The sequence below is a fragment of the Rattus norvegicus genome, chromosome 6, assembly GCF_036323735.1.
Source record: "Rattus norvegicus strain BN/NHsdMcwi chromosome 6, GRCr8, whole genome shotgun sequence".
Classification (NCBI taxonomy): domain Eukaryota; kingdom Metazoa; phylum Chordata; class Mammalia; order Rodentia; family Muridae; genus Rattus; species Rattus norvegicus.
In genome coordinates this window covers 32,100,716-32,113,096 of record NC_086024.1, presented here as the reverse complement: position 1 = coordinate 32,113,096, position 12,381 = coordinate 32,100,716, and the positions used below count along the sequence as shown (strand labels likewise).

At 50.1% G+C, this 12,381-nt stretch overlaps 2 protein-coding genes across 2 annotated transcripts in view; both read right to left on the bottom strand.

Moving 5' to 3' along the window:
• The window catches only part of Kif3c (kinesin family member 3C), a 38,934-nt gene that overhangs the window by 12,716 nt on the left and 13,837 nt on the right, over positions 1–12,381 (bottom strand). The window contains 4 exon segments of the mRNA NM_053486.1: positions 567–683; positions 1,328–1,446; positions 2,607–2,729; positions 3,220–3,321. Of these exon segments, the coding sequence (NP_445938.1) occupies positions 567–683; positions 1,328–1,446; positions 2,607–2,729; positions 3,220–3,321 (461 nt within the window).
• Positions 1–12,381, bottom strand: part of Asxl2 (ASXL transcriptional regulator 2) — a 143,991-nt gene that overhangs the window by 121,391 nt on the left and 10,219 nt on the right. The gene's annotated exons all lie outside the window — the stretch shown is intronic.

The following is a 12,381-nucleotide window of genomic DNA, read 5'->3' as shown; positions in this document are numbered from 1 at the left end:
ACGCAGTTACCAGCAGAGGGCGCTGCACCCCAGCTAACTGATGCAGCTGCACCTGAGGACTCCAAGTGCTACCGGATAGAAACAGGTGGAATTGCTGAATCACCCAGCTGAGAAGCTAGAGAGACTGACTGCGTCAGGACTCCATGGTGCCCAGGCATGACACTTCTCAGTCTTTCCTCCAGACCACAAGCTCGGAAATATCTGACTTACCTTCTGCTTGTATTCCTACACGGTAGAGCTGGGCAAATATTAACAGCTGTTGCTATTTCTGACAACCAACAAAAGCACACATGTGCATCCTCCAGAAGTAACCAGCTATTACACTGGGGACTGAAGTGCTTCCCACCACAAGCCCCTCCTCTTACAGGCTCCCTTCACACCCAGACCACTTCCTTCATGGAAGGAGACCCCATATAGGTTAGATCCTGGCAAATTTCGTCCTCCATGTGCACCTCTTAATTCACTCCCCAAGCCCCAAACGTCTGTCTCTCTGCAGCAGGGTCTCAAGCCCCTCGCCACTCATAACCCCAGTCCCTAGGTCCAGACAAATGGTCAGAGGGACTCACACTCCAGCTGGCACCAGGGGCTGGAACTTCCACTGCTCCTCCTCACAGTCCAGGAAAAGCCGGTTCATGATCTTGTTCTTCTCCTCAGGGGGGATGAAGTTCTCAATGATGAGGTACCTGGGGTGGGTACAAGGCAGAAACGGAGGGAGGGAGGGAGAGATCACAGAGGGAACAGAGAGGCGGAGAAAACAAGGGTGGAAGGGACACCATTGCCACAGAATAATGGAACTTGAAAACCACGGCATCTAATGAAAAGATTGCCGGCACAGGGCCTTGAGGGTTATTTTCCACTAGAACTCAGTAAGCACTCAGGCAGAGGGAGGTGGAGTCATCAAACCAGGCTGAGGAAGTAGAACAATTTAAGAGCTAGCCTATCTCATGAGCTCCAGGTTCAGTGAGAGACCCGGTCTCCAAAATAAATAACAACAACAACAACAACAATAATGGTAATAATAGTCAACTCATGGTCCCCATATGTGTACACATATATACACACCCTTAAGTCCAAAACACCAGATATACAAGCTGGATAGCCTACATCTGTTAACCGAATAAGCTGAGGCAGGAGGATAGCTGAAAGTTTTAAGACAGCTTGAGCTACTGAGTGGGACCCTGTCTCAAAAAAATGGAAATGTAACTGGGGGGGCATGGACATGTGAGTGCATAGTCGAAATATGGCTTTCAGAAGAATGTCCTACAGAGGCCCCGGGGAACTGGGAGAGAATGTGGGGACCCCGAACCAGAAGAGGAGCCAGCCCTACTTGAGCTTGAGTTCCCGGGTCTGCTCATTCTGCGCCTCCTCCAGGTCCTGCCGCACGCGGATGTACTCCTCATGTTGGTCCTGGATCTCTGCCTTCACCGCCTGTAGCTTGGCATAGAGCTGTACGTGCACAAGTTTTGGCTCAGAGGTATTCAGTCAGGCCCCAGTCACCCAGCCTGGGCTTCACAGGCTGAGGCTGGGGATCCTGGTGTGAACTCAGAATGGCTGCCCATCCCTATGAGTCAGGATGGGCTATCTCAATGGCTGCCATTTGTCCTCCCTGCGATTCTGTCCCTCCCACCCACTGAGACCCTTGGATCCCCCCCCACATCCGTGTGTATGTGTGTGTGTGTGTGTGTGTGTGTGTGTGCTGTGTGTGTGTGTGTATTATGGAGTGTTCAAACTGAGGGAAATGCTAGCCTAACATCATCCTCTTCCTACAGGTGAGAAAAATAAGAAGTAGACCAACTAAAAGGTCATAACTCATCAAAAAAGAATAGAGCCAGGCCAGATGGCGGTGGCGCACACCTTTAATCCCAGCACTTGAGAGGCAGAAGCAGGTGGGCATTTTGAGTTTGAGGCCAGTCTCATCTACAGAGCGAGTTCTGGGACAGCCAGGGCTACACAGAGAAAGCAGTCTCAATTCAAAAAAACAAAAATAAACAAACCGTCAGAAACAAAAAAAGCACGGAACCATGCCTCACTTTGGAGAACCACGGCTAGGGTTGGAGGTCAAATGAGGGCACGTAAGGGCATGAGAGCCAGCAATGGCCCCCCTCCCCCTCCTAACCACTGGGTGGTGTACTGGTAACTGCTATGAGGACTGGGCCTGGCCGGCTCTAGGTGACCACAATAATCCTGGACTTCCCATGCTCCTCCCGGAGTCCACACTGGAATTTTCTGCCCTAGACCTTCATTTCAGGACACAAATCTCCTTGATTTTTGCAGGATCCAAGTGACCAGATTCTTGTCCCTTGGTGTGGTGTGGAGGACCTTATCTTCCTCCCTAGATATGAGTCTCCTTCTTAGTCACATCACATTCCCTGACCCAGCTACCAAAACTATGATTCATTGGTGACTTCCAAAGTAGAAGTTAGCCAGGACCATGAGGATGACCACGGTATAGACTGGAAGTGACAACCTGACACCAGATGACTGTCTCCTGGCTGTCCCCCACCACACAGCCGGAGCAGTAGAGCTCAGAGGTTGGGCAGAGGGGAGGAGCCTTTGAGGCACACCCTCTTTGGGCAGCGGCCTGTTTACGCTGCTGCGCATCTTACCTTCTTGAGTTTCTTGGTTTTAACTTCCACCTCCTGCTGCAGGGACGAGTAGGTACCACGTAGCTCCATGGTCTCTTCATCTCGGAGCAGCATCTCCTGCTGCATTTCCCGTTCACGCCGTTTCTAGGGCAAGGCAGGGCAAGGGGCGGGGTCCGCAAGAGAAAACCACGCCCACTGGAGGAGGGCTCTCAAAGAACAGGGCTAACTCAATCTGCCTGTTGTAGCACCTGGTTTTACCAAGGACACAGAATCCTTTTCTCAGACCCTGTGAATATCACTTCGTCAGATATGGCCCTGTGTGCATGGAGGCCTCAGCCCTAAGAGCTGGCATCATAGTTGATGACTTAGGAAATAGTCACACTCTTGCCAATGAACTCACATCCCTGCGCAAGGCCCAGAAGTCTTGCGGAGGCTAACTGCATGGGAAGCTATCGCTTCCTCTCGCCCAAAGACAGACCCCGAGCTGGTACACTCACGGAATCCAAGCAACTTAGTTTGGGTTTCAGTGTTATCATTCCAGGATTCCAAGTCCATCAGGGCTTATGGCCCCAGACTACCCAACACTGACCCCGAGGCCATACGCCTCAGGGATCCGGAAGCCTAGCAGCCTTACCTGTTCTGCAATCTCCTGTCGCTTCAGTTCCAACATCTTCTGTTGTTCGTTGGTGTGATCCATGATGTTCCGCCCCCCAATGAGTAGCTTGCTTTCCATGGCCTGAGAACACAAGGGGGGTCAGAGACGGGACCGGTAAAGGTGTATACTATCTCAAGTTTGGACTTTTTGTTTGTTGGTCACAGGGTCTAACCTTAAACCCTCTACTCGGTGGAGGACGACAGGGCTAGGACTACAAGCACATAGCTTTATTGCTTTGGTTGTCTTGCTGTTGTTTTGTTTTCTGTTTTGTTTGTTTTGAGACAGGGTTTCTCTGTGTAACAGTACTGGCTGTCCTGGAACCTGCTCTGTAGACCAGGCTGGCCTTGAACTCACAGAGATAGGTCTGCCTCAGTCTCCCTAGTGCTGGGATCAAATAAAGGTATGCACCACCACACACAGTCCTTTACTTTGTTTTTTGAGAAAGGATCTCACTATGTAATGTTGGCTAGCCTGAAACTTACACGTTAGGCCAGGCTAGCCTGGAACTTATGGAAATCCTTCTGTTTCTGCCATCTGAGTGCTGGAAGTGCAGGTATGTGTCATTGTGCCTATTGACAGTTTAAGATTCTTAGCCCAGCTGTGGTAAGACCCACCTTTAACCCCAGCATTCAGGAGGTAGAGGCAGGTGGATCTCTGTGTTAAGGCCAGCCTGGTCTAAAGATCAGCCTGGTCTGTTCCAGGACAGCCAGGGCTTCACAGAGAAACCCTGTCTTAGAGAGGGAGAGAGGAGAGACTCCTCCTCCCTCCATACCTTTCTGTAATATAGTGAACTTATGATTTTCCCGCTTCCACTCCCTAAGTCCCCTCCAAGCAGGACCACAGAGCAGAGAGTCTGTCCCTTTTCCCTTTGACCCTCTTAGGAGAAGACATAAGGCTTATCCGGATGGAGCCTTGTAGCTGTTGGTGGGAATGGAGTTTTCCCTTCCAGCCCCTAGAGCTGTAGTACAAAGCTTCCATTGTGGACAGGATCCTTAAGGATGAAAAAAAGAGAGAACCCCTCTGGGAATATACGGCACCTGATCTCTGCTATGGATACAAAGGAGTGGCTGGGTCACCACGCCTGTGAGGAGGGTGGGTGGCAATCTATTCCTGGCATCCGAGTCCCAGATGGCATGCAGCAGGAGGAGAAATGGTGGTCACTGGGCAGCCCAGCCCTTCCTGACTCAGGAAGACAGCTCATCACTGAGGCAGCAGGAAACCTTGGTCTAACCTCGGGCTGCTGAGGAAATCAGAACACCCCAAGGGAGAGATTCCACAGCAACGGGGGACAAAATGAGGCCCCAGAGGCTGCATGAGCTTTAGACACCACCTAAAAGACTAGGCTCTGCCCACCCAGTGGGAGGCCCAGCCAGGCACCCCCTGCAGTCCTCACATGTGCAGTATCAGAATTTCATGTCTTTCTCACAAGTTCACAAGGCAGGCAGCACAATGTCAGGTCACACTCAACAGAGTGAACATCTCAGACAGGAGACTGACTGTTCTGGAAACCAATGCTGACACAAAAATGGATTTTGTACAAAGTGTGACTCCATGAAATGCACTGTCACTGTTGGCAGGAAGAAGGCACTTTCCTCAGGCAGCCAACTGCCCTCTGATTTCACCGCTGGCGTCTTGGAAAGTTGACATCACCTTGAGCCACTGGAAGAAACTGGCTGTCTTCCCCACTGGAATTTGTCCCAGTGGAACCAGTGACACGTCTGAGGGCTTTCAGAGTTGGGGGTGCTGCCAGGCTTTGGGGGAGTGGGCAGATCCCTCGAGTGACACACCACTGGGAACAGAGCAGGGCAGGAGTTAAAGGATGCGGTGGGGAGGGCGGAAGCCGGGCTCTGCAGTGCAGCAGTGGAGAGTTGGGGTGTCAGGAGCCTCACATCGCCCCAGTCACAAAGACAAAGGCGAGAACAAGGGGCTGAGGAGGGGCAGGCTGTTCTTGATGCACACCACAGTGGCCAGCACCCTGGGTGACTGTCTTTCCAACTAGCCAGCCCATCACTATGTCACAGAATTAAGTCATCTTGACTCCTCTCGGATCAAAGTTATAACTTGTATAACCCTCCACCTTGGTGGCCTTGGTGGCTTGCCTCAGCTCAGCCTTGCCCCTTACTCACCATCAAATGCTTCTCAGTGCACTTTACATCACTGTCTCCTGTTTGTCCTTACTGATACCCGCTGACCTCACTAAAATCTTCAAGACTTGCCTGGACCACCCACAAGCTTTTACAGCCTCAGTTTCCTCTTCCATCCATCTGAGTCTCCAAAACCACAAGTCTAAACAACGTCTCCTCTGCTCAAATTATCCAATGGGCTTCTAGTCCCCATGGGAGGCCATCCGATGCTGTCTTCTCCCCATTCCACAGCATCCTAGAAAACCGCTGTGAATCTTGAAAGACTGAGCAGGACGGATGGCTTCGGAACATTTCTTCGATCCCTGCAAAACTGCTTGTTCAAACCTCCTCCATAACCAGCCCACAGTCCTACCATTTGCCCATTAGAAACGTTCCCCAGCTCATCCCCTGAGCTCCATGAAGGCAGCAATCATCCTTGACTTTGGAAAGCAGTGCCCCATGTGTAAGTATTTGAGGAATGGTATAGAGTCCTTGGCTTATCCCAAGGCAGGTCCCAAGCTGTTTTACTGGACTCCATGCTGGTTTCTTTTATCTGTTAACTTATGTTCCCTGTTGTGGGGTATCAGCAACCGGGAAACCTGGCAACTTGGTGGGGGAGGTGTGAAGTAAAGCCCGTACTGTTGAGGTAACTGAGGACCCTAATACCTGGACAACACTCTTCAAAGGCCTGCCATTCTGTCCGGTCTCCATAGCCGTCACACTGTCCATTCCAGCCTCGAAACTTTGTATTTCCCTCAGCACTTTATGTAATTCTAGCATCCTTTACTTTGGCACTAAGCAAAAAGACAATGCTTCTCAAATTTTGCCGCATATTGGAATCACTTAGGAAAGTAACAGGCCACCCAGACTCAATGAATCAGAATCTGGGGATGTGACTTTGTGGGTAAAAGGCTTGCTGTGTAAGCGTAATAAACCTGAGTTTAGTCCAACAGTGCTCAGAGGGGTGATGGAGACAGGAAGGTCCCCGAGACCAATGTCAGCATCTGGCTTCTATAGGTGTGCGTGAGCAAGCACACACACACACACACACACACACACACACACACACACACACACACAATGGAACCAGCTACAGGAAGAACAACACGTTTTCAGCAAAAGAAGATGGCTCCTGACCTCTCAGAGTTCTTTCACACTGGGACAAAACTACTGGAGCATTAGGGAAGCCAGTAGCCAGAACTTTAGATGTTAAAATGCCCCATGAGAAGGTTGTACATCAGTGATCATTCGACATTGCAGGGGGTGTGGGGGATGGGAAAGGGAAGTAGATTAGGGGGAGGAAACACATACAGTGTGTGGGAAAATGCCCAAGTGTGGGATGGCAAAACGGAGCTGTTAGAAATTGTTCAAGGAAGCTGGGCAGTGGTGGCACATGCTTTTAATCCCAGCTCTTGGTAGGCAGAGTTGGGGAGATCTCTGTGAGGTCTGGGCTAGCTGGGGCTACACAGAGAAACCCTATCTTGAAAAACAAAACAGAACAAAACCAAACTGTACAAGGAAGCGTGCACTGATTAAATAAATGCTCAATTCCATACCCTCAAACCATTCTAGTCATAAGGAACAATGTGAGCTGATTAAATAAATAAATAAAGGCAGGTAAGCTTCTGTTACAGCTTTCCATAGGAGGGAAAGTGATTCCCAATTCTCATTAAATGACAGCTCTGGGCAAGGAACTGTAGGCCAGAACATGATGAGGAGGCAGGGAGGGATTCTCCACTGCTCCCAGAGGACAGCAGCTTAATATGCTGCCATGGCTGAAAACCCTACAGCAGTGGACGACGACCTTTGGGGAGGTCTTTTGGAAACAAAATGAATTATTCCCTTGCAGAGAACAATGATGCAGCCAGATCTGGAGTGCTGTGTACGGTTCCATTTCGAATCTCCAGAGACTCAAAGGAGATAGGAGAGCCAGAGAAGGGCAGCAAAGACCTTCCCGTGGCTGCTGTCAGAGACAGGAAAATAGGGTTCTTTGGGCAGCAAAGACAAAGAAGGTTAAGAGGCTAGGCCCAGAAGTGATGCAATCAAAAGCATCAGTAAGAAGGAAGCACTCAATCCACTCTAGTACACAGACTGAGAGTACGCATGGGATTTCAGAAGAAGCAGGTTTTAGGACACCCAAAGGAGTGATTGCCTGGGTAGTGTTGCAGGCCTATAAACCCCAGCACTTGGGAGGAGGGAAAAGGAAAACAGAGAGTTAAGGCCAGCTTGGGCTACAGGAGACCCAGCCTTAAAAAAATGAATGAATGAGGGGCTGGAGAGATGGCTCAGTGCTTAAGAGCATTTGCTGCTCCTGTAGCAGACCAAGCCTGGTTTCCAGCACCCATGTCAGGTAGCTCACAAATGCCTGTAAGTCCAGCTCCAGGAGCTCTGATGTCCCCTTTTGGCTTCCGGAGGCGCTTGCACTCAGAAACTTCACCTTCCTAGCATGGCTACTTTCTTTCCTCTTTCCTCCAGACGCACTGGGCTAATTTACATGTACATGCCTTCCCCCCTGCCCCCACACTTCTACACACAGTGCATAAAGACATTTGCTGCGAAGACCTGGAGACCTGAGTTCGAGCCCCTAGAACCCTCATAAAAGTGATTGGAGACAGAACCAACTCCACAAGGCTGCCCTCTGATCTCCTCAGCTGAACTGTGGTAAAAATGCATGTGCACACACACCGACAACGAATTAGCTTTAAAAAACATAACAAACTATGTCCTGCTGTTACCACTTTTATACTTCATGTATTTTGTTACTTATATAATACACACACACACACACACACACACACACACACACACACACACACACATATATATATATGTAGGGTCTCACTGGCTGGTCCAGAATCATTATGTAGATCAGGCTGGCTTCAAACTCACAGAGACCTGACTCTTTCTCCCAAGTACTGGAATTAAAGGTGTACGTCATCATGCCTGGCTGCAAACAATTTTATCACAGTAGCATTAGCATGAAATATTATCATTTAAAATTGTCATAATAGTGATAGATATAAAGTGAGTCTCCTCCTTGAATTAATTTAATAATCAGGGGTGCCCCCCCTCAAGATAGAATTAGTATTGAATGTGGTCCAGGCTGGCCTCCAACTTGATTTGTAGCTAAGGATGGCTCAGAACACCTGATTTTTCTGCCTGTCTTCCAAGTGCTGAGATTATAGGCACGTGCCACCATACTGGGCTTCTGGCCATCACAAGGCTTGCTCTCTCCTTTCCAACAAGCCCTAAGTGCTGCTTGGGGATACTTTGTTTGTTTGTAGGTTTTGTTTTGTTTTGTTTTGTTTTGTTTTGTGAGACAGGGTTTCTCTGTGTAGCCCTGGCTGTCCTGGAACTGACTCAGTGGACCAGGCTGGCCTTGAACTCACAGAGATCTGCCTGCCCCTGTCTCCCAAATGCAGGGACCTAAGATGCGCAGCACCACTGCCCAGCTTTTACTTTGTTTTTGAGACAGTCTCGCTGTGCATCGAGATTGGCCTGGAACTTACTGTATAGACTAGGCTGTCCTTGAACTCATGTGATGTGATCCTTCTGCCACTCAGGCATGTTCCAGGATGCCCAGCTGGGGTGGCTTTTGGGAGACCACGTGGATCTTTGCTATATAGCAGAACTGTCTATCCATCTTCCCCTGGTCCCTTCTCTAGGCTCACAGTCCCTGAATCTGAAGGCTACCCGTTACCCGTTGTCCCATCTGCACATCATCACACAGAATATGGGCTGGCATTCAGACCTGGCATCTACAGCATCAACCAGGACGACATGAGACCTCAAGGTCCCAGCCACTCGCCCACAGTCACCATGGCATGAGTCTCAGCCTGCTTCCTGTAAGGGCGTCTTGGACCTAGAACTGCTGTAAGACACCTCCTGCTGGCAGGACCTCCATTAAGATCTCCGGGATGATGACTAACTGTCCATTTCCGCCCATTCTATTGATTCAGTTCCCCTCTCCTCAGCTGGTCCCGCCCAGGCCAAATGACCACTGAATCCGAATTATCGCTTTCTTGCTGAGTAAGTCTTGCCACACTCAGCTGAACCTCCGTGTCTATCAGGCTTGGCAGACAAGACCAGCCTGACCAGCCTGTGTTAGGAGAGGGGGCTGGGCCTGGTGTGAAATCAAAACTGGGATCCAGGGGCAAAGTCTCAGCCCATGCTATCTGACTCCCACACTCTGAAATACGTCACAAGCCAGCTTCTTGATTCTTTTCTGTTTTCCTTTTTCTGGTCTTTCTGAGGATAGCAGGCTCGTCTCCTTTGCCTTAGAGATCTCTCTCCTTAGCCGTCACCTGTGGGAAGCGGAGGGAAAGGAGGCCTCCAACTCTTGTGCAGTTCGAGCTGGGTGTGCACGACAAAGGGGCTGCCATTCAGGTGCTGGTCCTAAGGAAAAGTTGCCTGGAGATGATCTCAGTTAGTCAGTGCTTCCTTTGTGATCTCTTGGGCCAAGGGTATGGGTGGGTGGGGCCTGGAGACAGGACTGTTTGCCTCTCTGGATGTTAAATAGGTCCAGGCTGTGGGATAGAGCAGATCTGGTTGGGAGCTCCAGGGCACCATGGTCTGAGTCTCGAGGGAGGAAAACTGAGCACACGATGACCATGTGACCTTGGGAGTCACTGCCACAGACCTCCATGCATTAGAGACAGGACACAGAGGCCCAGGAACACCACTGCTCTCCAAGCTTGGCGTCTCCTGATGAAGAAATCTGTGTGCATAACTCCTGCTCTATTAACTTAGCACTTCCCGAGTGATTTCCCAATTTGATTAGGGCTCCGGCTTGGGGTATCAGAGGCAGTCAGTCAGCTGCTGTACAATGAACAGGACCACCACAGGGAGCATGTCAGCTTGTAGACACAGCCTCGAATGTTCAGAGGTCACTTTCCCCAGTTCCAGGGAACAGGAGTATAAAACCAGAGGTTGAACTAGGCATGGAGGCATGAACCTAGTACTTGAGAGGCTCAGGCAGGAAGACCACACGTTCAAGCCAGCCTGTGCTACAACAGCAAGATTTCAATAGAGGGATGGGAGGGGAAAGGGAGGGAGGGAAGCTGAGGGAATTTTGATCAGTTGGTAGAGTGCTTGCTTAGTATACAAGAGACCCTGAGTTTGATCGTCAGCACCTCATAAACCAGGCATGGTGACATATTAGTACAGATGTACAGAGAGAGAGAGAGAGAGAGAGAGAGAGAGAGAGAGAGAGAGAGAGAGAGAGATCAATGGGCCAGGGGAGATAGAAATCAGGAACTCCGGTGCTTTTTGTTAAACACTGGTCAGGAAAACTAAAAGAATGACAGCCTGACCAGCCACTCTTTGGGGAAGATTCCATCAAGTCTGAGTCTCCAACAAACGAAGAAGGCAAACAACTTAGGCCTGCTACTGCCAGCCACGCTGTGATATGTCTCAGATGCATCTTACCCTATGTCCATGACTAGACTGGGTCTCTTTTTCAAAAATTACATATATTTATTAAAGGGCAGGGATGACGCCTCGCACGGAGAGGTCAGCAGACAGCACTGGAGGAGTCAGTTCTCTTCCTCCACCCTGTCAGGCCTGGGCAATCAGGATGGCACCTCACTCACTAATCTATCTCCCCAGCCCTGGACCAGATCTTTTGCACCTTCATCACCCAGTGCAAGCATCACGAGAACCTTATGACATGATGTCACACTTGTGAGCTCTACTCGACACACAATAAAACTAAGGTTCAGACTTGCCCACGGTTCTGGAGCCGGCCAGCAGGAGGATAACTGGATGGTAACCTGACTCCCAGCCTCGCTCTGTTCTTCGGCTACCCACCAGTTTCAGGGCAGCGAGGTATGTGGGAAGAAGTTGCAATTGATCTTTGTATCTTTGCTGACTCAAGAGCCATCAGGAAAGCTCAGGGCATCATTGCCTTCTCTTCCAGCTGAGACAGCTTTGGCCTGTGCCGGGCACTTACGGGGGGGGGGGGGGGCTCTGGGATGAGGGTGGGCTAGGGAGTTCTTCCCTACATCCTGGGGGAGGTTCTATCATTAGAATCCTAGAGAGACGGAAACCTGGACGGCTCATGGGAAGGGTCCGCCTTATAAGATCTGTACCGGGATATCATGGAGAAACGGTGGGCATGCGAGTGAGCTTTCCTCGTAGGCTCGGCCACTCTCTGTAAAGTAGGAACCAGAACACGCTCTCTTACAAGCTTCAGTTAAAGAAGACCAGTTGGGCAGCAGATAGAGGTGCTTCATAAACGACCATGTATACAGGAGGGCTGGGAATGTAGTTCATGAGGTAGAACCCAAGCCTAACAAAGCCTTGGGTTCCGTGATAACACCGCAAAACTAAATCAAGCAGCCAGTGGTGATGGCGCACACCTTTGGTCTCCGCGCTCCCAAGGCAGAGGCAGGTGGATCGATCTCCAAGTTCGAGGGCAGCCTGGTCTACAGATTCAGCTCCAGGAGAACCAGGGCTACACAGTGAGGCTCTGACTCGGGAAACAACAGCAGCAAAAGCAAATGGAACAAACCAAATCAAGCGTGGGTAACTCACTGGCTGAACCATTGGGATGCACTCACCACTCACTGCAAAGGACCAAACCAAAAACCCTGTCCCCCACTTCCATCTCTTAAAGAGACAGCCATTCGGTACCCCCCTCCCCCACGGAGCTGGGGACTGAACCCAGAGCCTTGCATTTGCTAGGCAAGCGCTCTACCACTGAGCTAAATCCCCAACCCCGAGACAGTCATTCCTAACCAGCCCTATTTCTCCTTTTCAGGCTTGGACTGCAGGTCTTGAGGAGTCAGCAGTGAGGGAAGAAGAAAGGAGAGATGAAGGGGAGAGGATGAATAGGTCTATTTTCAGATGAATAGAGCTATTTTCAGTGGTTTTCTGCCCTGGGGACATAAACCAGGACATTACGTCTGAGTCTCCTCAGATGGCTCAAATGCAACGTAAATGACTGAGGTTTCGAGTGCCAAGAATACTCTCATTAGGAAAAAGAAAAATTAGAGATTGAGAAAAACTGGCCGGGAAT